This window comes from Leptonychotes weddellii, chromosome 3, assembly GCF_054177405.1.
Source record: "Leptonychotes weddellii isolate Sample4059 chromosome 3, ASM5417740v2, whole genome shotgun sequence".
NCBI lineage: Eukaryota > Metazoa > Chordata > Mammalia > Carnivora > Phocidae > Leptonychotes > Leptonychotes weddellii.
In genome coordinates, this window is record NC_138371.1 from 101681717 (window position 1) to 101708483 (window position 26767).

At 40.1% G+C, this 26767-nt stretch overlaps 1 protein-coding gene across 1 annotated transcript in view; it reads right to left on the bottom strand.

The window, feature by feature from the left end:
- Window positions 1-1084: 1084 nt before the first annotated feature.
- The window catches only part of PLEKHB2 (pleckstrin homology domain containing B2), a 43292-nt gene continuing 17609 nt past the window's right edge, over window positions 1085-26767 (bottom strand). Inside the window, exons 2-5 of the mRNA XM_081814685.1 lie at window positions 16138-16182; window positions 12165-12317; window positions 10729-10831; window positions 1085-1214 (exon numbers count right to left, since the gene is read on the bottom strand). Coding sequence (XP_081670811.1) covers window positions 1163-1214; window positions 10729-10831; window positions 12165-12317; window positions 16138-16174 — 345 coding nt within the window. The 5' untranslated portion in view covers window positions 16175-16182 and the 3' untranslated portion in view covers window positions 1085-1162. The remainder of the gene's footprint in view (window positions 1215-10728; window positions 10832-12164; window positions 12318-16137; window positions 16183-26767) is intronic.

The window sequence follows — 26767 nt, forward strand, 5'->3', positions numbered from 1 at the left end:
GGGAGGGTATGTGCTATGGTGAGCACTGTGAATTGTGCCAAGCCTGCTGAATCACAGATCTGTACCTCTGAAACAAATAATGCAATATATGTTAATAAAAAAAGAAGAAGAAGAAGAAGATAGTAGGAGGGGAAGAATGAAGGGGGGGAATCGTAGGGGGAGACGAACTGTGAGAGATGATGGACTCTGAAAAACAAACTGAGGGTTCTAGAGGGGAGGGAGGTAGGAGGATGGGTTATCCTGGTGATGGGTATTAAAGAGGGCACATTCTGCATGGAGCACTGGGTGTTATGCACAAACAATGAATCATGGAACACTACATCAAAAACTAATGATGTAATGTATGTTGATTAATATAACAAAAAAGTCCAAAAAAAAAAAAAAAAGACTGAATTTGGAAAAAAAAAAATTAGAACAGCAAATAAAACAGCTCTCTGAGAATCAGTGAACAGGAGTACCTCCCCACCACTCCCTTTCAACCCTGCACTCTGGTATCCTTTGAAATCAGGAGGAGGGGGTCCTCTTCAGCCATCTGCAAGAGGCAAGAACAGAGCCCTCACTACCCAAGGAGACCACAGTCTTCCATCACCCAGGCCTTTTCAAAGGTGATTTACCACCCTCAACAACCCTTTTGTTAAATAAAAATCCTACAGTCTGAAATGTAGCAGTCAGAGATTGTTCTACACACAGCCTGCTTTTTGCATTAAAAAAAAAAATCCTTCATTAAATTACTTCCCAGTGGAAAAGAAAAATCAATGCAACTCTTAAAAAAAAAAAAAAATCCATACAAAGAATCATTTTAGGATCCAAAAATGCTTGTTTCACAAGGCTGAGATGCTATATATAGAAAGGACTCTGTGATCCTTTTTCAGCCATCCCTGTAAATCACAGAACTCAAAGTGTTGCAAAACTTTCTCAGATACAGACATTTCTGGAAGGTAACACTGAAACCAGTGTTGCCTATATTCAGAGGGCTCCTTCTGCCTTAAAAGGTTTGCCAAAATCTAGCTTGCTCTAATATCAGTGAAAGGTGCCTCACCTAGCTATGACTACTCAGCCATGGCTGGATGGCCAAGAGACCCATTCCCATTTCCCTTTCCTAATCCCCTACCCCTCCATTTGTTACAGCAAGACTAGGTGAAAATGTTACTGGTGATTGCCCTTAGCAACTTACTGTGTTTGTCCTGGAATCCTGGAGTGTAAATTTCCAGGCCCTGAAAAAAAGAAAAAGGGATGTTTTATTTAAGGTAATCCAACATCTATTTCAATGATTCTCAAATCTGTGTTGGCATCAAAATTTCTGAAAAAGCTTGTTTCAAGAACAGGTCTTCAGCCCTCACCCCAAACCTATTCAATCAAAGCATTTGAAACATGCACAAGAAATAAATATACAAAAAATATATATCTATGGTACATACACTATATAATATTTCAAGCATAATCTGTGACTATACAGTTTTTGCTTTACTCTTTAGTAAGTATAAAATGCACCATGCTTACTATACCGCAATTTGCTTCATCAATTCATGTCACACACACAGATCTGCACTTGTTTTTAATGGCTACATAATGTTCCATGATGTGAGATTCAGACTGTCAGCGATTTTTTTGTAATTGAAAATAATGCTGGTATTTTTTTCTCAGCTTGAGAAACTGACACATAACATGTAAGTTTAAGCTATATAATGTGGTGATCTGATATATATGTATCACAGTAAGATTAATACCTTCATTCCCTCACATAACTGCTTTATTTATTTTTTCTGGTGATAACATTTAAAATCTACTCCCTTAACTTGTTCAAGTATATAATAAAGTATTTGTTAATTATAATCACCATACTATATAATTAGATGCCCAACTTATTCATCACATAGTTGAAAGTTTGTACCCTTCAACCAACATCTCCTGATTTCCCCCAACCACCGGCCCTGGGCAACCACCATTCATTCTACTATTTTTAGGAATCTGGCTTTTTTAGATTCTACCAGTAAGTGAGACCATATAGTATTTGTCTTTCTCTGTTTGACTTATTTCACTTAGCACAATGCCCTCAAGGTCCATCCATGATGTTGCAAAGGGAGGATTTCCTTCTTTTTTTCATGACTGAATAATATTCTGTGCGTGTGTCCCATTTTCTTTATCCATTCATCCATCAACAACTGCTTAGGTTGTTTCATGTTTTGGATACTGTGAATAATGCTGCATTGAACATGTGGGTGCAAGTATCTCTTCAAGATAATGATTTCATTTCCTTCAAGACAGATATCCAGAGAGGGATTGCTAGATCATATGCTGGTTCTACTTTTAGTTTTTTTAGGAACACCGTAATATTTCCATAGTGGCTTGTACCAATTTACATTCCTGCCAACAATGCACAGGGTTCCCTTATCTCTATATCCTCACCAACACTTATCTTTTTGTCTTTTTGGTAACAGCCATTCTAGGAGGTGTGAGGTAATCTCATTATATTTTTGATTTGCATCCCTGGTGATTAGTGATGTTGAGCATCTTTTCCTTTTGGCCATTTGTGTATCTTTGGAAAAATATCTATTCAAGTCCTTTGCTCATTTTAAAATAAACCTGTGGGGTTTTTTGCTATGAAGCTGTATAAGCTCCTTATATATTTTGGATACCAAGCCCTTATCATGTAGATGGTTTACAAATATTTTCTCCCAGGGCACCTGGGTTGCTCAGTCGGTTCAGGTCATGATCTCAGGGTCCTGGGGTTGAGCCCTGTGTCGGGCTCCCTGCTCAGTCAGTGGGGACTCTGCTTCTCCCGCTCCCTCTGCCCCTCCCAACTCATGCTCTCTCTCTCTCTGATAAATAAAATCTTAAAAATATATTTTTTTCTCCCATTCCATAGGATGCCTTTTCATTTTTCTGATTGTTTCTTTTGCTCTGCAGAAGCTTTACAATTTGATGTGATGCCATGTGTTTACTTTTGTCTTTGCTGCCTGCGCTTTTGGTGTTATATCCAAAAAAATCACTGCCAAGACCAATGTTAAAAGCTTTTTCCCAAAACTACCATTTTCTTACACCATACACAAAAATAAACTCAAATGGGTTAAGGACCTAAACCTGAGACCTAAAACCAAAAAATCCTAGAAGAGAGAGCACAAACAGTAATTTCTCTGACATAAGCCATAGCAACTTCTTTCTTGATATCTCCTGAGGCAAGGGAAACAAAAGTAAAAATAAACTACTGGGACTACATCAAAGTAAAAAGCTTCCCCGCAACACAGGAAACAACCAATAAAACTAAAAGACAACCTACAGAATGGGAGAACGTATTTGCAAATGGCATATCTGATAAAGGTTAGTATCCAAAATATATAAAGAACTTCTAAAACTCAACACCCAAAAAACAAATAATCCAATTAAAATAGGGCAGAAGACACGAACAGACATTTCTCCAAGGACACAGCCAGATGGCCAACAGACATATGAACTCAACATCACTTGTCATCAAGGAAATGCAAATCAAAACCACAGTGAGATATCACCTCACACCTGTCCAGAATGGCTAAAATCAACAACACAAGAAACAAGTGTCGGCGAAGATGTGGAGAAAAAGGAACCCTCTTGCACTTGTGGGTGGGAATGTGAACTGGTGCAGCCACTATGGAAAACAGTATGGAGGCTCCTCAAAAAATTAAAAATGGAATTACCCTATGATCCAGCAATCACACTCCTGAATACTTACCCAAAGAATATGAAAACACTAATTTGAAGAGCTATACACATCCCTATGTTTACTGCAGCATTATTAACAGTGGCCACACAGCAGCCCAAGAGTCCATCAACAGATGAATGGATAAAGAAGTGGTGTGTGTGTGTGTGTGTATGTGTATATGTATACATATGTGTGTATGTATATGCATATATACGTGTATGTATATGTATACAAACACATATGTACGTATACACACACACATATATATACACATGTACACACACAATGGAATACTATCAGCCATAAAGAATAGAATCTTTCCATTTGCAACAACATGAATGGAGCTAGAGAGTATTATGCTAAGCAAAAAAAGCCAAAGACAAATAACCCTATGATTTCACTCATTTGTGGAATCTGAGAAACAAAAGAAATGAACAAAGGGAAAAAGAGAGACAGACAGACAAACACAAACCAAAAAGGAGAGTCTCAACTATGGAGAACAAATGGATGGTTGCTAGAGGGGAGGTGAGTGGGGGGGATAGGTGACATTGGTGAAGACGATTAAGAGTACAACTTATCACAATAAACACTGTATAATGGACAGAATTGTTGGATCACTGTATTGTACACCTGAAATTGATGTAGCACTGTATGTTAACGTATAAGAATTAAAAAAAAAAAAAAAAAAGACAAAGAGCTTTTTTCCTATGTCTTCTAGTAGTTTAACAGTTTAAGGTCTTACATTGAAGTTTTTAATCCACTTTGAATTAACCAGTGTGAGTAGTCTAAGATAGCATTCTCATTTCATTCTTTTGCGTATCATCCAGTTTTCCCAGCACCATTTATTGAAGAGACTGTCCTCTCCCCATTGAGTATTCTTTGCTCCCTCATCAAATATTATTAACCATACACCTGACTGGCTCAGTCAGAAGAGCACACGACTCTTGATCTCAGGGTCATGAGCTTGAGCCAAAAAGAGATTACTTAAATAAATAAAAAATAAACTTTATGGGGTGCCTGGGTGGCTCAGTCAGTTAAGTGTCTGCCTTCAGCTCAGGTCATGATCCTGGGTCCTGGGATTGAGCCCCACATCTGGCTCCCTGCTCAGTGGAGAGCCTGCTTCTCCCTCTCCCTCTGCCTGCCACTCTGCCTACTTGTGCTCTCTATCTCTCTGTCAAATAAATAAAATCTTTAAAAAAAAATAAAATAAAAATAAAATAAATAAAAAATAAACTTTAAAAATATGTATTATTGACTACATACACGTGGCTTTATTTCTGGACTCTTAATCTGTTCCATTTGTCTATGTGTCTATGTGTATCCCAATACTACAGTTTTGATTACTATAGTTTTGCAATAAAGTTTGAAATCCAGAATTGTGATGTCTCCAGACTTGTTCTTTCTTTGGCTATTCAAGGTCTTTTGTGGTTCCCCTTGAGTTTTAGGATTGCTCTTTTTATTTGAAAAATGCCATTGAAACTGACAGGAACTACACTGAATTTACAGATGGTTTGGGGTAGTAATGATATTAATTATAATGATATTAATTCTTCCAATCCATGAACACAGGGTATCTTTCCATTTGTCTGTGTCATCTTCAATTTCTTTCATCAATGTCTTGTAATTTTCAGTGTACAGATCTTTCATCTCCTTGGTTAAATTTATTCTTTCTTTTTTTTTAAGCATTTTATTATTTTTAATGCTATTACAAATGGGATTTTCTTTTTCAGAAGTTTTGTTAGTATAAAGAAATGCAACTGATGTTTGTACGTTGGGTTTATATCCTATAATTTTACTGAACTCATTTATTAGATCTAACAATTTTTTGGTGGAGTCCTTAGGGTTTTCTTTTTTTTTTTAAGATTTTATTTATTTGTCAGAGAGAGAGCGAGCAGAAGCAGGGGGAACAGCAGGCAGAGGGAGAAGCAGGCTCCCCGCTGAGCAAGGAGCCTGATACGGGACTCGATTCCAGGACGCTGGCTGGGATCATGACCTGAGCTGAAAGCAGACACTTAACCAACTGAGCCACTCAGGCATCCCTCTTCAGGGTTTTCTATATAGAAGATCAAATCATCCATAAACAGAGACAATTTTACTTCTTCCTTTCCAATTTAAATGCCTTTTATTTTTCTTTCTTGCCTAACTACTTTGGCTAAGACTTTCTGTGTACTGAATAGAAGTAGTAAGAGTGGGCAATCCTTGTCTTATTCCTGATCTTGGTGGGAAAGCTTCCAACCTGTCACTGTTGAATATGTTAGCTGTGGATTGGTCATACATGAGAACTACACTATTATTAAAACAAACATCCTTACTACCTTTGTACCCTTATGTAAACATTTCTATAGGACAAATTCCAAAGAGTGAAACTGCTAGGTCAAGAAATATAAACATATTTCAGTGGACACTGCCAAATGACCCTGGGAAAAGTTGTAACAAATTCTATTCCTACTAACTGCCCATATATGGTCACAAAAACCAGATACCTAAATCTTAAGTCTCACAAATTTTCTGTTCTCCCTCCCTCATCCCCTCACCTTTCTTAATGACTATCATTCTGCTCTTATCTATACCAGTTCCTTTTCTGTTTTATTGTCATTTCACTACCTCCTTGAGTTAAAACCTTTGCTAAGTTATTTTCAAGCTAAGCTACTTACAAACATTCTGGTTTTCTAATGGATGCAATCAAGTTGCAAAATTCCCCCAACAGATTTATAAGCAGTTCACTACTATCATTCATTTTGCTAAAGGGTATCCTATTGGATTGTTCATATATTGTATCTGGATTTAATATTGTCAGGTAGGAGAGTCTATTATGGACTTTGGTCTAATTCAGTTCTAGTATTTCAGAAAGTTTTTCTTGCACTGAATTTCTAACTACCTTCTTGGGTTCTGTACTTTGCAGACTATTGATCAATAATCTTCCTGATAAACTCTTTTAGTCTAACACAATTCTGATCTTTTCTCTAAATTCTTTAATCTTTTCCCCCTGCTTTCCCTGAGAGTACGCTCAAGTCTTTCCTTCATGTCAGTGATTCATTTTTCAGTTGGGCTTGTACCCCAAGGAAGGGAGCCAAGATTTAAATTAGATTATAAAATGAATGGCAGATATACCCTACGACGGACCTTCTTGGCTACACAGATGCTAAAGGGCACAGAAGAAACATGAATTCCCTCTCTCATGCAGTTTATATTCTAATAAAAAGAGACAAACAAGGTAAACAAATAGCTAATTAGATTGTAAGTATGTGTGTATATGTATGATGCAAGAGAGGGGGTTATAATTTTAAATATGGTAGCCAGGAAAGCATTCTTGGAAAATTTGATTCTGTTTTGTGGGTTTTATTTTCCTACAGATGAGGAGCTTTTTCTGAGGCTTATTACATTTTCCTTCTTATTTTTCCTTTACAGTATATTTGGCACACCATTTCTTTGCATCCTGCTCATGTTTAACATGGGAAATGATACCTAAAAATTCTATTTGCTCTCATATAGTATGTGTTATTTCTTCTTGACACCCTTCCTACTTAATCTGACATCTATTGGTAGCCCCACCTCACTCCACCCCAGCAACAGACTAGGTGTTACCCTCAATCATTTTTCTGTAATCAAAGAGAATAATGGTGAGAGAAAAGAAAATTTCTTGTGGCAGTTAAGTCCTTTCTGAAAAATCTGGCTTCCACACTCTTCTGAGCATATTCTTTTGAATGTCTCATGCTAGGACTTACTTCATCAGCCACAGAATTATTCTACTCCTGTGAGCTCTGAAGTCTTCCAGTGGCTCTGGAATGACAAACCCTGGTGGGAACCTTCCACTCTCCACTGAGGTCCCAAGGATATCATATTCTCAAGGGTTTTTCCTTAGCTTTCCCAAAAAGTACCTTACTCCTTTAGTCAACATCCTTCCAGACTGCAGAGTATTACTGAAAATTTGCAAGACTTAACTAACTCCTCTTGTTACTACTTCTGGGAGTTGGAGGTAAAAACAATGAAACATCTCAACAAAATCTTCTATTTCTTTCTTTGGCCATCACTCTTTGTAGTTGGTGCTTAAAGCTAAACTTCTTCATTTGGCTGTTACTGCTAAAAGGTTTCCCCTTCATTTCACCATTTTTACTCAAAGGTCTCAGTTATGGGTTGAATTCTGTCCTCTGCCAAAAAATAAGTTGAAGTCCTAATCCCCAGTACCTTTGACTTATTTAGAAATAAGGTTTTGGGGCGCCTGGGTGGCTCAGTCAGTTAAGTGTTCAGCTCAGGTTGTGATCTCAGGGTCATGAGATCAACTCCACGTAGGGCCCTGTGCTCAGCACAGACTCTGCTTAAGACACTCTCTCCCTCTCCCTCTGCCCCTTCCCAGGCACATGTGCACTCCCTCTCTAAAATAAATAAATAAATCTTAAAGAAAAGAGAAGAAAAAGGAAGGTAGGTTGGTCGGTCTTTACAGATGGACTCAAGATGAGGTCATACTGAATTAATGCAGATCCTTACTCTAATACAGTTGGTGTCCTTTTAAGAGAACATCTGGACACAGACACACAGGGAGAATGTCTTTTTACAACAGAGGCAGAGATTGGACTGATGCAGTGGCAAGCCAAAGAACGCCAAGGATCAATGGCCACAACCCAAACTAGGAAAAGGCAAGGAAGGATTCTACTCAGGAGTCTCAGAGGGAGCAAGGCTCTGCTGACACGCTGAGCTCAGACTCCTAGCTTCCACAACTGTGAGAGAAAACATTTGTTGTTTTAAGGCACCCAGTTTGTGGCAGCCATAGGAAACTAACAGTCTCCTGAAACTAAGAGTCTCCTATTCTTTACTTTTTTACCTTTCTGAGTCATTTCATTTCAAGTATGTTTCTTGTTAACAGACTATATAGTTAGACTTTGCATTTTTTACCCAATCTCAGATCTTATTCTTTTTAAGGGGAATTTAACCAGTTCACATTTACTGAGATCATAAACATCATCAGTCTAATTACTGCTATTTCCAGATATTTTTGCCACTACTTAAACATTCCATGCAACACCTCAGTGTATAGTAGAAGAGAGCAGTTAAGAACAAAGGTCTCTGTGGAGACAAAGGTTCAAATCCTGAGTCTAGTCTGTTAGCTCTAAAATCTTGGGAAGTGTGGTAGGCAGAATGACATCTACATCCTAATCCTGAAAACCTGTGAATGTTATCTCACAGGGCAAAAGAGACTCTACAGCTGTAATTAAGGTTAAGGACTTTGAGATGGGGAGATTACCCTGGATTATCCAGGTTGGCCCAAACTATTCATTAAGTGCTTAAAAGCATATAACCTTCCCCATCTGCAGAGAAGCAAAGAGATGACCGTAAGAAAAGGGCATGGCCCAGAAGCCAAGAAACCAGGAAGCCTTTAGAAACTTAAAAGACAAGCAGACTCTCCCCTAGAGCCTGCCAATACTATAAGACCCAGTGTTGGACTCATGACCTTCAGAAATGCAATCATAAATTTGTACTGCTTGAAGCCACTAAGCTCAGGGTAATTTATTATAGGAGCATTAAAAAAGTGATATAGGGTGGTGCCTGGGTGGCTCAGTTGGTTAAGCGTCTGCCTTCGACTCAGGTCATGATCCCAGGGTCCCCTGGGATCAAGCCCCGTGTCAGGCTCCCTGCTCAGCAGGAAGGAAGGCTGCTTCTCCCTCACCCTCTGCCGCTCCACCTACTTGTGCTCTTTCTCTCCTTCTGTCAAATAAATAAAATCTTTAAAAAAAGAAAAGAAAAAAAGTGATATAGGAAGTTACTAGTTTCTTATAACAAGAACAGCACTTACCTTATAAGATATGGTAAGGATTAAATAACATATATAAAGCAGTTAGCATAGTGCCCAGTGCCAAGTAAGTGTTCAATATACATGTTTAAATTGTTGAGTAGTAATACTGTAAGTCCAGTTTATTAAAAAGTAGCAAACTGGCTTTACGTGTGGTCATTTCTCCATCAGTCTACAGGAAAGCTATATTTCTTCCAAAAAGTATCATTTAAGATTCACTGATATGAATCAGAAGAGTGTAAAAAAGCAGCTATATATGGGATTTAAAATTAATTCTGTGAGTTTAGCATGGAATAAATGTTTATATTTAAAATGAACATATATGTGAAATGCAGAGCAAGCACTCGACAAACTGGTCTGGATTGTACGAAAATAGTCACCTACATATAAATATTTTAATATAAATGAATATTACAATAATCTGTTAGTGAATTCTTACAATGTCCAGACTTAACTCATAAGAGTGGTACAGAGTGGCCAGGAAAAAAAAAAAATTCTTCCCCCCAAATTCTTTTTTTTTTTTCGTTTTTGAGAGAGAGAGAGAGAGAGAGAGGGAGCGTGCATGTGCTTGTGCTTGGGCAGAAAGAGAGGGGGAGAGAGAGAGAATCTTAAGCAGGCTCCACACCCAACATGGAGCCCAATGCAGGGCTCGATCTCATGACCCTGAGATCATGACCTGAGCTGAAATCAAGAGTCTGATGCTTAACCGACAGAGCCACCTAGGCGCCCCCTCACCCCCAAATTGTATTTAATCAGTGTTTTCAAGATTCTGATCCAACTTCACTGCCAATGTTAACAGGCTGAGAACTGATAAAGCTGCGTTTTCTTTCTTGGGGCTCTACATCTCTTCTTCAGAGATGGCAGATAGAGCAAGAACCACCAAAGGAAGGAACAGACTGTGCAATGGAGATGTCAGTGCTTTTTTAAAAGATATTTACATAAAAAGAACAAGATTTAAGAACCCATTCAACTATGCCCATTACCCAATGTACATCTAGTAATGAAAAAGTACAAAGTGGCTATATACTAATACTTTGTCATTCCCGCTATAATGGGATCTTGCCTGCACAGCTCTGGAGAAGCAGAAACTAGGACGAGAGTTATTAGGCTTGGAATAAGGCCCTGTTACATTTGTTTCACACATCCTCTGAGTCACTTATTCTGCTGCCTGAAGGAAAACGCCATTCTTATTCTACTCCCTTCCTGATAACTGGAAATTAAAACACAACACTTTTTAAATTAAAACACATAAAAACCCAAAACTTACAAACAATCATCTGTGCTTTCTGCACAAAGACTGATAATTTTCCCATCTCGGCAAACAATCTGCAGCATACAGTCTTTTGGCTTCCCATCTGGAGGCTGAATATCTGTGAAAAGTAAGTAGAATAAGGCAATATTTATATAGTTCTTTTTAAAGGCTTTATTCTTACCTAACAGCTCAGATAAGCAAAGGACGAGTATTTCAGAACGTTCCAATAACAAAACATCTTTGTCCTGCTCTACAGAACCAAGCACATGAATTACAACTCTGTTCTAATTAAACTTTCTGCAGGAGGGGCGCCTGGGTGGCTCAGTCAGTTAAGCATCTGCCTTCAACCTGGGTCATGTTCTCAGGGTCCTGGGATGGAGCCCCACATCAGCCTCCCTGCTCAGCGGGGCGTCTGCTTCTCCCTCTCCCCCTCTTCCCACTCGTGCACTATCTCCCTCCCTCTCTCAAATAAATAAAATCTTTAAATAAATAAATAAACAAACTTCCTCCAGGAAGAACAAGCAGGCCTCTTCTAGAGGGCAATCCATATACAGAGATGTACAGAACAGCCCAGATATTAGAAGAATAAGCCCCAAACAATGAAAAGTGTTAATGAGCATCAGATAACAGAATACTTATTGTTTTTATTCACAGGAAATACTAAACTGGACCACTGCTTTAAAAGTGAAAATCATACTTTAAAGTAGCTCTGTGTACCAAGAAATAAGGTCTGTGATATTTGAGCCTGGTTTAGGTAGATATTTCAACAGCTAGTCATCCATGGACACTTGTGTTTCAAGAACTAACATGCAGGGGGGCAAGATGTTACAACAACAATGGTTACTACAAGCATATAGGCCATTTGTAACTCTTTAATTCAAAAACTATTTATAGGAGCAGGATGTTTCAAACATCAATGTTTACTAAAACAGACTCTATTCCAAATAGAAACAGAGCTAATAAGCAGGGAAGTCTACATATGCTCTTAATAAGAAATAGAAAAGTCTATACTTATTTAAAATTTATTCCTTTAAAATGAATATAAAGAATAACTCAGGAAACCAAGGCATCATGGATTTTTAAGTAACTGACTGGTGGTGTTATCAATGAGATGCCTGTTTCTGAGCAACAAAACCTATACACTGCCTAGGGTGGTTCCATCTTTCTTGGGGATCCCAGCACTCTGGTTATTCTCCACCACTTTCTCCATGACAGAGCAAGGAATGTGGACTGCTAGGTCTGATTCAGATGAGAAAATTAATCTGCCCCAATCATATGATTCATGATCCAAGTGTCTGGGTGCCCACTGTGTTTACCTCCCTTGTTTGATGAAAGATGAAACCCTTCTTTGGTCTGTCAATGAAAGCAAAATGAGTAAGGAAAATGATTCAACTCCCACCAAGAATGGGGAAGGGTAGAGAACAGAAGCTGGCCACAACTGACTCACTTACCCCGACACTCGTGCCCGGTGTGGATATTGATGCAGTCCACTGGCATATGGACCTTATCCTCGACACTCTGCCGAGTTTGGTCATCATAATAGATCAGGTGACCATCTGACCACAGGTCAAACCAATTCTTCTTCCAACGCTTCAAAATAGTACCTGAAAAAAATGGAAAGGTTGGCTTTGAGCCAAAAAAAGCAAGGACTTTATCCTCTAGCTCACAGGTAACTGAAACGAAGGAAACTTTTCTCTGGCCCCATAAGTACACACGCATACAGTTGCCCAGAGCACTACATCAAAATGGAGATGAAATCAAACTCCAATGGCACAAACACCCATGCTGTACATGCACCTTACACTAAAGATACTAAGAATGCTGCCAACTTAATAGTCCAAAATTTTTTTTTTAAAGTTCAATAAAAGCTTGATTTTGATAACAAGTGTTGGTGAGGATGTAGAGGAAAAAAGAACCATCATGTTGGTGGGAATGTAAACTGGTACAGCCACTGTGGAAAACAGTATGGATGCTCCCCAAAAAATTAAAAACAGAAATACCATATGGTCCAATAATTCTACTACTATTTACCCAAAGACAACAAAAACACTAATTCAAAACACACAGGCACCATGTTTATTGCAGCATTATTTACAATAGCCAAGATATGGAAGCAACCTAAGTTGCTAAGTGTCCATCAATAGACAGATGGATAAGGAAGATGTGATAGTTATATACAATGAAATATTATGCAGTCATAAAAAAGGATGAGACTGTGCCATTTGTGATGACATGGATGGACTGAGAAAGTATTACACTAAGTGAAATAAATCAGACTGAGAAAGACAAATACCATATTATTCCACTCAATGTGGAATCTAAAAAAAAAAAAAAACAAATGAATAAACAAACATTAAAAGCAGAAATGACACATAAATACAGAGAACAAACTGATGGTTGCCAGATGGGAAAGGGCTGGGAGGATGGGCAAAACAGAGGAAGGGTAGTGGGAGATAGAGGCTTCCAGTTATGAAATGAGTTAAGTCATGGGAATAAAAGGCACTGCATGAAGAATACAGTCAATGATATTGTAACAGTGATGTATGGAAACAGATGGTAGCTACGCCTGTGGTGAGCATAGCATAACAAGAGTTACACACCTGAAACTAATGTAACATTATGTCAACCATACTCAAAATTTTAAAAACCAAAAAAAACCCCAAAATCCTTCATTTTAAGCTAATAAAACATCTAATATTTAATTTTCCATGTAGTATATCTACACTCTCCCAGGAGTATTTAACTTTGCTAAACTGATCAGAGAACACTGGACTGTCAAGTCTCTATATACAAAAAACAATAATACATTCCTCTTTTAAAAAAACATGCTTTGTTTTGTTTTTCTCGAAGAGCTTTCACATATATTCTTCTCTAACATTCACCATCCCTTAAAGCCCATGGTGTGGGAGGGTCTCCCTGCTTCAGACAGACACAGAAGCAGGTTCGGACACTGGGTGTACCCACAGCCAGGACACTGACTCCCATCCTGTGTGCATCTGTCCTGCTACCTCATACGTCCCTATCAGTTTAGGGAATCCATCCTAACATTTGTAATCTTGGAGTAGGCACTTAACTTTATGAAACTCAAATTTCCCTATTAGCCAAAAAGGAAAACTAAAAGGCCAAGTCAGTCACCCCTGCTCCTTCCTCACACCCAGACACTACCTACTACATCCTTTGTTCCTGCAGATCCCACCCTTCTTGGCCATCGTGCACAAATTCCATTCCATGTACCTCTCCTTATGCTCCCATAGCCATTACTGGTGTGAACTAAATATGCATCGTATCAGCCCTCCAAATTTCTTTTACCACTATCAGGCACCCTCCTTGCTAAGAAGGGCATCCACAGCAGTGTCCCAAACTGATAAATAAGTGACATCAGCATCCACTTGATTGGCAGCCCCTGAGCTGTACAGAAACTACCAAATAGAGCCACCCAGACACATAGGTGAACTGGATTAGGGAGTTCTACCCAAGTATCTCACCTGCCACCAAAGCCCTGACTGCAGATTCCCAAATTAGGCTGTCCTCCATAGTCCTAAAGGTCTGTGTGGCAATAGCAATAAAAGGAATCCTCCAGACGCTTTGCATACATGTAACCATCTGTGTACCTCTGCTACCCAGTGAATATAATACAAGTCACCTCATCTTATTTTATTAGGATTGATAGTTCTGATTTTTGCAAAGGAAAATGGAATAAGTCTTCTGAATATACACTTCAAGACTGCCATGGACCAGGACACTAGAAAAGTCTGTACAACTTATTTAAAAGACATCTATTTTGTGTACGTCATTACGCTAGGCATTGACTGGGAGAAGGGACAAAAAGTCAAAATGGTCACTGTTCACTTATGTTGACAGAACATTTACACTGAGTCATGGTGAAGAAAGGAAAGCTTGTCCTCAAACAAGGACGCAGCAAAGCCTAAAGAGAAAACCAGAGGATATCCATAGGACCAGGAAAGGAAGGTACATCCTCTAGGTCCAAACAAGGCTCTCCACATCCCCTGACAATTTAGGGAAGGATGGGATCACAAAACCCAAAACAAAGAAACTTACACAAAGACTGGGGCTAGGCTTCAATATGCCAGGACTTTCTTTTTAAAGCAACATTGCTCTATGTATTCTTAGAATACAGAACTGTCACAGACCTTGAAAGGACACCTGGTTCAGCTCCAGGTCTGGGAATGTAGAACTAGTGACAGGACAAATAAGCTGAAGGCTTGTGTCCTGGTAGAAAGTGTGTCAATGCCGAAATGACACAGTCCTGAATCTGAATACAGGTTTGCCACCCACAGTGTTAAGTTACCTAATATCACTAAAACTCAATTTCTTCAACTAGAAACCAGGATAACGCCACCTACCTCACAGAGCTGCTGTGGTAAGTACATAATATATGTAAAATCTATGTAACAAGGTCACAAACAACCTTCATAAATAATAGTTTTTATAAACCATCTAAGGTATGCAGTCCATTCTTCACTGCTAGTCTCAATTTTAGCTAAGTTCTGAAGGTAACCCCCTAACAGAAATTTGTATCTGAATAATAAACAGTATAAACTATAGCTCAGTTTTTTGCTAGTCATAAATGATATAATAGTCACTTTTCCCTTAACTCTGCTCTTTCTAGAGGGACAGCAGAATAATCTGTTTACTTTTTCTCTAATGAACAGAGTTGGTTATTCCTGCTTTAGAAGACACCATGAATCTGGGGGCCTGGGTGGCTCAGTCGGTTAAGCGTCTGCCTTTGGCCCAGGTCATGATCCCAGGATCCTGGGATTGAGTCCTGCATCGGGCTCCCTGCTCAGCAGGGAGTCTGTTTCTCCCTCTCCCTATGCCCATCCCCACTGCTCGTGCGTTCTCTCTCTCTCTCATGCTCACACACTTTCTCTCTCTCTGCCTCTCTCAAATAAATAAAATCTTAAAGAAAAAAAAAAAAAAACTGATTCTCTTCTGCAGAGTCCTTTTGGAGATCCAAAAGATTAGTTTTAGATAAACTCATTCCTTCAAGTCAAATCTTCATCTCTATAAATTAAAGTCTCCAGTGTTTTAGAATCTTAGTCACTATTCAATCCCCAAATAAAACAGGTATTTCCCACAAAGACAGCAGTACCTCCATGCTAATATATCAGAGTTCAGCTTGGTTAGATTCAAGCAGGGACTCAGGTCAGCCATGAGTACATGGGCCCCTAGATAACTTTAGGATGGGGCTGACTGCCAGGGAAATAGCAACCAAGAAGGAACTCTGGTGAGCAGAAACACAGTTCACAGAGCTCTAAAAATTTCCCAGAGGAAATCCAGAGCAAGCACATTAATAAGACTTTGACATTTATTTTTAAATGTGATCTGTTTCAGCAATAGAAATAAACATGTACCCTAAGGCAACACTAAACCCAGTCCAACGGGCTCATGTTCTGTACTTACTCTGTCGCAGCAACCATCCACTCTTCACAAACGCCATTTTTCCACCTGTAAAAGAAACAGCCAGGTTCAAAGTTATACCCTGAAAAGAGAATGGCCCATACAAGCTGTTTTTCACTCACAACAGTTCTGACACCAAACATGTGGGGTCTTTCCACATTAACAACGAATTCTCCAAATCTCAGGACAACAACTAGATGTCTACTGCTTCAACTCGATTCAGACCTGGAATGAGCATCAGTTAAGGGTTCAGTTCCACAAGAGTGCTCCCACTTCAGAAAACAAGTTCTGAGCCTCCAATATTTCTGACCTACAAGTTGGGGGTTCTCACAACCTCTCCTCAAATTTGATAATCTTGCCAGAATGGCTCACAGAACTCAAGAAAGCATTTTACTTACCATGTCCTATTTCTTATAAAGCATACAACTCAGGAAAAGCCAGATGGAAGAGATGCACAGAGCAACGTAAGTCTTTCATGCCTTCTCTAGGCACACCGCCCCCTCCCAGCACCTCTGTGTGATCATTAACCCAGAAGCTCTTAAAACCCTGGCTTTAGGGGTTTTAAGGAAGTGACATTAGGTAGGTGTGATTGATTACATTACTGACCACTGGTGACTGAACTTAATCCCCAGCCTCTCCCCATCCCTGCAGGTTCAGGGATGGGGCTGAAAGTTCTAACCTTCTAATCACAAGGCTGATTCCCCTGGCAATCAGCCCCATCCTAAAGTTATCTAGGGGCCCAGCAAAAGTCACCTCATCAGCATAAACAGATATGGTTTAAAGGGGCTCATTATGAATAAGAAGATACTCTTAGCACCTCTACCTCAGGAAATTCCAAAGATTTTAGTTCACATAGTTCTTACATCACAAAAATCACAGCCATCTGGTCTAACTCTCCATCCTGATCTCTGTGTCAGCTGAGGAAGGCAATAAAGCCATTTTACCTCACTGGCCATCTGGCATTTACTTAATACCTCCTCAGTAGGGCCAACACAACCCCTCCCCCCACCACCCCCCACCTCCCACTCTAGGCTTTGGGCTCAACACTCTGCCCACCTTACTAAATCTAACACCACTCAACAGACATAAAGCATCCCAGGAACACTAAGATTTAGCTCTGTCAAGGATTTGTGGCTTCTCCTAATATGACCAGCGTCCTGGGGCTCTGGGGTCCACTGCCTCAGCTTTATACCTGGTGTGCCCAGTACCATTCACACAGCCCAGTCATATGTGCACTGGTGTCAACAGGCCAAGTGGCCGGTCAGAGCAGAATACCGAAGTCAAGAAAGAGTGTGATAAATTTAACTCCATAAAAATAAAAATCTGAGTGGCAAAAAAAGTCAAAAAGACAAAATACTAAGAAAAACATTTACAACAATGTTTTTGGCAACAATGAGCTAATTTCCTTCAAGTACAAAGCTCACATATAACAGAAATGACAATCATCTGGCAGTTCACAAGAAAACAAACATTAATAGGCAATAAATTTAAGATATTCAATTTCTCTCTCAATTCAACACACAAAATTCAAAACACAAGTTAACAATATTACCTATCAGATGGGCACAAATGAAAAAAAACTATGATACCCAGAAAGGAGTAAGCATGATGGCAGGAATGAAAACTGTTGCAAACTTCTGGGAGAAGGATTTGACATCTATCAAAATTTTAAATGTTCATAAACTCTAACCCAGAGATTTCACCATTACTAGGATTATACCTCATTGATACATGTGCAGAGGTCTACCAACAAATCTGTATATTCATGGCAATGTTGCTTATACTGCAAAACACTAGCTCCAACCAAAGTGATCCACATCAGAAGATGGCTCAAAGGGTACCTCCACACATGACAGATCATTATGCAGATATGAAAAAGGAGGTAGAACAGTGTGTGCTGATACCTGCACAATTGTTTTGGGGAAGGAATCAAAGAAACTCTTAACCACATGTACCTTTGAGGAGAGAAAGAAAGCAATGCTGTGTATGTATCAGAAAATAAAGTGACTAGGGGCGCCTGGGTGGCACAGTTGGTTGAGCATCCAACCCTTGGTTTCAGCTCAGGGAGTGAACTCAGGGTTGTGAGATGGAGCCCCGCAACAGACTCCACACTCAGTGAGGAGTCTGCTTGTCTGCTTGATACTCTCTCTCCCTCTCTCTCTGCCCCACCACCCACCCTTCACACACAAAAATGCTCTCTAAAATAAACAAATCTTTCAGAAAAAAAGTGCCTATTCAGTCCTATTATACCTTTCTTTCTATTAATACTTAAAATTTTTAACAACTTGTTGGGGCGCCTGGGTGGCTCAGTTGGTTAAGCGACTGCCTTCGGCTCAGGTCATGATCCTGGAGTCCCTGGATCGAGTCCCGCATCGGGCTCCCTGCTCGGTGGGGAGTCTGCTTCTCCCTCTGACCCTCTCCCCTCTCATGTGCTCTCTGTCTCTCTCATCCTCTCTGTCTCAAATAAATAAATAAAAATCTTAAAAAAAAAAAAAATTTTTAACAACTTGCATGTATTATATTTTTTCTTTAATCAACAGATTTTAGGGGCCCCTGGCTGCCTCAGTTGGTAAAACATGTAATATTTGACCTCGGGGTTGTGAGTTTGAGCCCCATGTTGGAAACAGAGATTACGTTTTTTTGAGGGGGGGCATAGAGATTACTTTTTTTTTAATTAAAAAAAAAATAAGGGCACCTGGGTGGCTCAGTCAGTTAAGCATCTGACTTCGGCTAAGGTGATTTTGGGGTCCTGGAATCAAGGCCCAAGTCAGGCTCCCCACTCAGTGGGACGTCTGGTTGTCCCTCTCCCTTTGACTCTGCCCCTCCCCCTACTTGTGCTCTCTGTGTCTCTCAGATAGGTAAATAAAATCTTTAAAAAAAACAGATCTTACTTGGAGATTTTATGGGAACCATTTTTGTTTTCTACTTTAGCATTTTTAGGTACTCTCTTTAACAGTTGGATGGTTAGCAAAAAGGAGGAAAAGCCCAAGTGGGCACCTGAAAAGAACAAATCAGCCCCCCCAACCTTTAATTTTTCCCATGTCTAAGTATGACTAAATTCTCACCATTCTCCAAACCTTTACAAAAAGAGCTACACAAACTTGGTTTATCCTATACTCCAGCATCTCCAAAATCTCATACTCAAGGTTCTTAATGTCCTTGTGATTTCTGCCAACTCATGCTGTCTGCCCTCTCTAAGAAAGTTAGTAAGTTTTTCATCTTTCCCCATTTTTCTCCCACACACTCAGGTAAACTAGAAACAGAAATGCAGTCTCTCCCATTTATCCCACTGGACATGCATGCTGCTCACTGCTGACTAGAGGGGACTAGCCCAAGTGCTGCTGACTAGATGGCTAACAGCACCTATCACTGACCAGGAAGCCCACTCTAATCCAAAGCACTCTGTTAGGCAAAATGACAGTTTATTATTTAAACTGGGTTGAACTGGTTTGCTAAACTCACAGGAAAAAAAAGGAAAAACAAAAACAAAAAAACCATGCAGCCAAAAACCATCATTTACTTCCAAACAGATACCATCATATCTTCATCCAACAAATATTGAGTGCTAATATGTGCCCAACCTTGTAGTAGGCACTAAGGACACAGCAGTGACCAAGCTAAAGTCCCTGTTTTCATGTAGCTTACACTGTAGGAAAGCAATTGGTTAAACTTATAAATTAAAGATGGGTGGGGAGGAGCAAGATGGCAGAGGAGTAAGAGACCTAAATTTCGTCTGTTCCCAGGAATTCAGCTAGATAGTTATGAAACCATTCTGAAAACCTCAAACTTGACAGCAGATCAAAGAAAAGAAGAGCAACAATTCTATGAACAGAAAAGGGACCACTTTCTGGAAGGCAGGACGTGCGAAGAAGGCAATATTCAGGAAGATAGACGGCCAGGGGAGGGGGCCTCCATCAGCTGCTATGGGCAAGTGATACAGCCGTGGAGCACAAAATCAAAACTTTTAGAAGTCGGCTCCGCTGAGGGACTTCGCTCCGGTGGCTAAGCATGGGGTGGGAACCTCACTGGGACAGTATGCTCTCAGACCCTCGGGGTCACAGAAAGACCAGGGGAGCCGGAGAGTGGCAGAGCTCCCAGGTATCAGAGCAGGGAAGCCAGCTGCAGAATCGGGGAGACTCCCCTTCCTGCCCCAGGAGAAGCAGCGTGGGAGCGCACCGCAGGGATCTGCTGGGTTTGGAGACTCCACATGGGGTCCGGTGGCAGAGATAGAAACCCTTGGTCACAGGTCAGGTGAGCACGGACTGCAGCCGGAGACCGGAGAGATGGGAGAGATTGACTGCTTTTCTCTAGGGGCTCAATGAGGAGTCACCTGAGTTCTTGGCTCCTCCAGAGCGGAGACTGGGAGGCTGCCATTTCACTCTGTCCTCCGAGGCTGTAAAGAAAGCTTTCAGGGAACAAAAGCTCCCAAGAGCAAACCCGAGATTACTTAGCCCCGACCAGGCAAGGGAGGGGCAATTCCGCCTCTGGCAAAGACATTTAAGAACCACTGCAACAGGACCCTCCCCTAGAAGATCAGCAAGAACTTCCGGCCAAAAGCAAGTTTACCAATCAATGAGAACTGCAAAACTCCAAGCACTAGGGGAATACTACACATAGAATTCATGGCTTTTTTCCCATGATTCTTTAGTCTTTCAAAGTTTTTTTTTTTTTTATAATTTTTTTAATTTATTTGCGAGAGAGAGAATGAGAGACAGAGAGCATGAGAGGGGAGTGGGTCAGAGGGAGAAGCAGACTCCCTGCTGAGCAGGGAGCCTGATGTGGGACTCGATCCCGGGACTCCAGGATCATGACCTGGGCCGAAGGCAGTCGCTTAACCAACGGAGCCACCCAGGCGCCCTCAAAGTTAATTTTTAAAATTTTCTTTTTTCTTTTCTATTCTTTTTTGAATTTTTCTACTTTCCTTTTTCAACCAACATCTTACATTACCAATTCTTTTTAAAATCTTCTTTAATTTGCATTTTTAGTCATATTCTATCCCTTCATTGTATTTAACCTTATTTTTTGTCTGTGTATACATGTATATATATATACATAAATACACATACACATTTTTCTTTCTTCAAAATTTTGGGATAGAGTTTCTTCCAAGAGACCAAAATATACCCTAAATCTGGTATATGGCTTGGTTCTAGTCTCCTGCCTGATCACATTCTCTCCTTTTTTCTTTTTTTTAATTTTTTTTCTATATTTTCTCAACCAACTTATCAATTCCGTTTTTAAAATCTTTTTTATTTTCATCTTTACAGTCATATTCTATCCCTTTATCATATTTACCCTTATTTTTGTATATATATGAGTTTTTCTTTCTTTAAATTTTTGGGAGGCAGTTTCTTCTAACAGGACAAAATACACCCAAAATCTAGCATGTGGCTCTGTTCTAGTCACCAGCCTGATCATATTTTTTTTTTTCCTTTCTTCCCCGCCCCCCACCCCCCTGGTTTTTGGGTCTCTTCTGATTTATTTAGTGTATATTTTTCTGGGGTCGTTGTTACACTTCTGGCAATTTGTTATCTCACTTATCTATTCTCTAGACAAACTGACAAGACAGAAAAACTCACCTCAAAAAAAAAGAAAAAGAGGCAGTACTGACTGCCAGGGACCTAATCAATACTGACATTAGTAACATGTCGGAACTACAGTTCAGAATGACGATTATAAAGATACTAGCTGCACTTGAAAAAAGCATAGAAAACACTAGAGAATCCCTTTCTGGAGAAATAAAAGAACTAAAATCTAACCAAGTCGAAATCAAAAAAGGCTATTAATGAGGTGCAATGAGAAATGGAAGCTCTAACTGCTAGGATAAGTGAGGCAGAAGAGGAATTAGGGATATAAAAGACCAAATGATGGAGAATAAAGAAGCTGAGAGAGAGAGAAACAACTACTGGATCACCAGGGGAGAAATCAACAGATAAGTGATACCATAAGATGAAACAATATTAGAATAACTGGAATCCCAGAAGAAGAAGAGAAAGAGGGGCAGAAGGTATACTGGAGCAAATTATACTGGAGAACTTCCATAATGTGGGGAAGGAAACAGGCATCAAAATCGAGGAGGCACAGAGAACCCCCTCAAACTCAATAAAAATAGGTCAACACCCCAACATCTAATAGTAAAACTTACAAGTCTCAGAGACACAGAGAAAATTCTAAAAGCAACTCGGGACAAGAAGTCTGTAACCTACAACATTAGAAACATTAGATTGGCAGCAGACTTATCCACAGACCTGGCAGGCAAAGAAAGGGCTGGCATGCTATACAGAGCACTAAATGAGAAAAACAAGCAAGCAAAAATGCTATATCCAGCTAGGCTATCATTGAAAATAGAATGAAAGATAAAAAGCTTCCAAGAGAAACAAAAACTAAAAGAATTTGTGAACACCAAACCAGCCCCACAAGAAATATGAAAGGGGTCCTCTAAGCAAAGAAACAGTCTAAAGGTAACATAAACCTGGAGGGGGGAAAGATACCGGAGGAGTAGGGGACCCTATTCGAACCGGTCCCTGGAATTGAGCTGGATATCTACCAGACCACTCTGAACACGCACGAAATCAGCCTGAGATGTAAGAAGATAGATCTGGACCTCTACAAACAGAATATCGCAGGCGGTTTGTTTCGAGGTACCAAGCGGGGAGCCGTGATTCCACGGACAGATATCGGAGAATAAATGGAAGGGGGAGGGAGCCTGGCCGTGGGGATCCTACACCGCCAGTGAGGAAAAGCCTCCCGCACTGGGAACGAGGCACAGGCTCCCAGATGAGTAGCGACGGGGAAAGGACTTTAGGGCAGCCCCACGGAGGGAAACCTGGAGCGGCAGGCTGAGTCTGCAAACTGGGGGAGGCTGGTGGTTTTAGAAACACGAAGGCAGAGACATGCCCCAACCTGGAGGCAAGGACTGGGAGCGCTGCTGAGGGGCGCACAACCCAGGACGCTGCAGTTTATAGCAGCACAGACAGAAACAGAGATAGTGTGGCCTAGAGAGCTCACTGAAGAACAAACTGAGATCTCTCTGCTACGAGGCAGAGGGTTGGAAACAGTCTCTTCTGCTCTCTTGGAAGAGATGCACAAAGCCTCCAGGGAAAGCTGCCAGAGAACAAAAGCCCCAAAAAACCGGTTTCCACTGAGCCCATACCTGGCCACAGGGAGCAGGGCAACTCTGCCCGAACAGGGTTGCCTGAGTATAGTGTGGCAGGCCTCTCCCCCAGAAGACAGGCTGGGAAAACAAGAGGCCAGCAACCCTAAGGTCCCTAGAAAACAGGTGCATCTTGCTTGGGTTCTGGTCAATAATTTGGACTCTATACATTCCCTCAACCACCATCAACAGAATGACTAGGAGGAGGAACCCCCAAAATATGGAAGACTCATACTGTGACTTCTGCCACAGATTTACAAACGGATACAGATATAACCAAGATGTCAGAAATGGACTTCAGGGTAACAGTTATGAAGACAAGAGCTAGAATAGAGAAATCGATTAATGGCAACATAGAGTCTCTAAGCGCAGAAATGAAAGCTGAATTGGCAGAAATTAAAAATTCTATCAATGACATCCAATCTAAGCTAGATAATCTAACAGCTAGGGTAAGTGAGGCAGAAGAACGAATTACTGACCTGGAAGACCATTTAATAAATAAAAAGGGAAAAGAGAAGGTCAGGGAAAAACAACTCAGAAGCCATGAAAATAGAACCAGAAATAAGGGACACCATGAAGCGTTCCAATGTCAGAGTTATTGGAATCCCTGAGGAGGTGGAGAGAGAGGACTAGAAGATATATTTGAGCATTTCATAGCTGAGAACTTTCCTAATCCGAGAATGAAACAAACATTCGTGTCCTACAGGCAGAGAGGAAACTCCCAAGATCAAGGAAAACAGGCCAACACTCCAGCATGTAATAGTAAAACTCGCAAATCTCAGAACCAAGGAAACCACCTTAAGGGCAGTTAAGGAGAACAAATTTCTTACGTACAGAGGGAGGAACATCAGAATAACGTCAGACTTATCCATAGAGACCTGGGAAGCCAGAAAGGCCTTGCAAGACATATTCAGGGTACTAAATGAGAAGGACATACAGCCAAGAATACTTGATCCGGCAAGGCTGTCATTTAGAATGGATGGAGAGATGCAGAGCTTCCAAGACTGGCAGAAACTGAAAGAATATGAGACCACTAAACCGGCCCTGCAAAAAATATTAAGGGAGAGTTCAATAAAAGGAGAAAGACCCCAAGAGGGATATAGAAATTTACAGGGACAATCTACAGAGACAAGGTCTTCACAGGCAACATGACGACATAAATTCATATCTTTCAATAATCACTCTCAATGTGAATGGACTAAATGTTCCCATAAAAAGGCAAAGGGTTGCAGATTGGATAAAAAGACAGGACCCATCCAAATGCTGTCTAAAAGAGACTCATTCTGAACCTAAAGATGCATCAAGACTGAAAGTGAAGGGATGGAGATCCATCTTCCATGCAAACAGACCTCAGAAGAAAGCTGGGGTAGCAATTCTTATACCAAACAAATTAGATTTTAAACTAAAGACTGCAGTTAAAGACACATAAGGACACTATGTCATTCTTAAAGGGTCTATCCAACAAGAAGATCTAACAATTGTAAATATCTACGCCCCCAACACGGGACCAGCCATCTACATAAGCCAACTGTTAACCAAAATCAAGAGTCATATTGATAACAATACGTTAATTGTAGGAGACCTCAATACTGCAGTTTCAGCAACACACAGCTCCTCTAAGCAGAAAATCAACAAAAAAACAAGAGCTTTGAATGACACACTGGACCAGATGGACCTCATACATATATACAGAACATTCCACCCTAAAACAACAGAATACTCACTCTTCTCGAGCGCACATGGAACTTTCTCCAGAATAGACCACATACTGGGTCACAAATCAAGTCTCAACCAATACCAAAAGACTGAGATTATTCCCTGCATATTCTCAGACCATAATGCTTTAAAACTGGAACTCAATCACAAGAAAAAATTTGGAAGAAATTCAAACACTTGGAAGCTAAAGACAATTCTGCTCAAGAATGTTTGGGTCAACCAGGAAATCAAAGAAGAACTTAAACAATTCATGGAAACCAATGAGAATGAAAACATATCAATCCAATACCTATGGGATACTGCCAAGGCGGTCCTAAGGGGGAAATACATAGCCAGCCAAGCCTCACTCAAATAAATAGAAAAATCCAGAATTCACCAACTTTACACCTTAAAGAACTAGAGAAAAGGGAACAAACGATGCCTAAGCCACGCATTAGAAAAGAAATAAGGAAGACTGGAGCAGAGATCAATGAATTAGAAACCAGAAACACAGTAGATCAGTTCAACGAAACTAAAAGTGGGTTCTTTGAAAGAATTAATAAGATTGATAAACCACTGGCCAGACAGAAAAAAGAGAAAGGACCCAAATTAATGAAATTATGAATGAAAGGGGAGAGATCACAACTAACACCAAGGAAGTAGAAACAATTATTAGAAATTATTATCAACAACTATATGCCAATAAACTGAGCAATCTGGATGAAATGGACGCCTTCCTGGAAACCCATAAACTGCCAAGACTTTGGAACAGGAAGAAACTGACCACCTGAATAGGCCAATAACCAGTAACAAGATTGAAGCAGTGATCAAAAACCTCCCAAAAAACAAGAGCCCAGGGCCTGATGGATTCCCTGGGGAATTCTACCAAACATTCAAAGAAGAAATAATACCTATTCTCCTGAAGCTGTTTCAAAATAAAGAAACAGAAGGAAAGCTTCCAGACTAAATCTATGAAGCCAGGATTACCTTAATCCCCAAACCAGGCAAAGACCCCAACAAAAAGGAGACTTTCAGACCGATATCCCTGATGAATATGGATTCCAAAATTCTCAACAAAATCCTAGCTAATAGGATCCAACAATACATTAAAAGGATCATCCACCACGACCAAGTGGGATTTATCCCTGGGCTGCAAGGGTGGTTCAACATTCGCAAATCAATCAATGTAACAGAACACATTAATAAGAGGTGAGAGAAGAACCATATGGTGCTCTCAACTGATGCAGAAAAAAGCATTTAACAAAATACAGAATCCTTTCCTGATTAAAACTCTTCAGAGTACAGGGATAGAGGGAACATTCCTCAAGTTTATAAAATCCATCTATGAGAAACCCACAGCAAATATCCTCCTCAATGGGGAAAACCTGAGAGCCTTTCCCTTAAGGTCAGGAACAGGTCAAGGATGCCCACTCTCACCACTAATGTTCAACAGAGTACTAGAAGTCCTAGCAACAGCATTCAGACAACAAAAAGAAATAAAAGGTATTCAGACTGCTAAAGAAGAAGTCAAAGTCTCTCTTTTCGCAGATGACATGATACTTTATGTGGACAACACAAAAGACTCCACCCCCAAATTACTAGAACTCATACAGAAATTCAATAATGTGGCAGGATACAAAATCAATGCACAGAAATTAGTTGCTTTCTTACACGCTAACAATGCAACCATAAAAAGAGAAATTAGAGAAACGATTCCATTTACTATAGCACCAAAAACCGTAAGATACCTCGGAATAAACCTAACCAAAGAGGCAAAGGATCTAT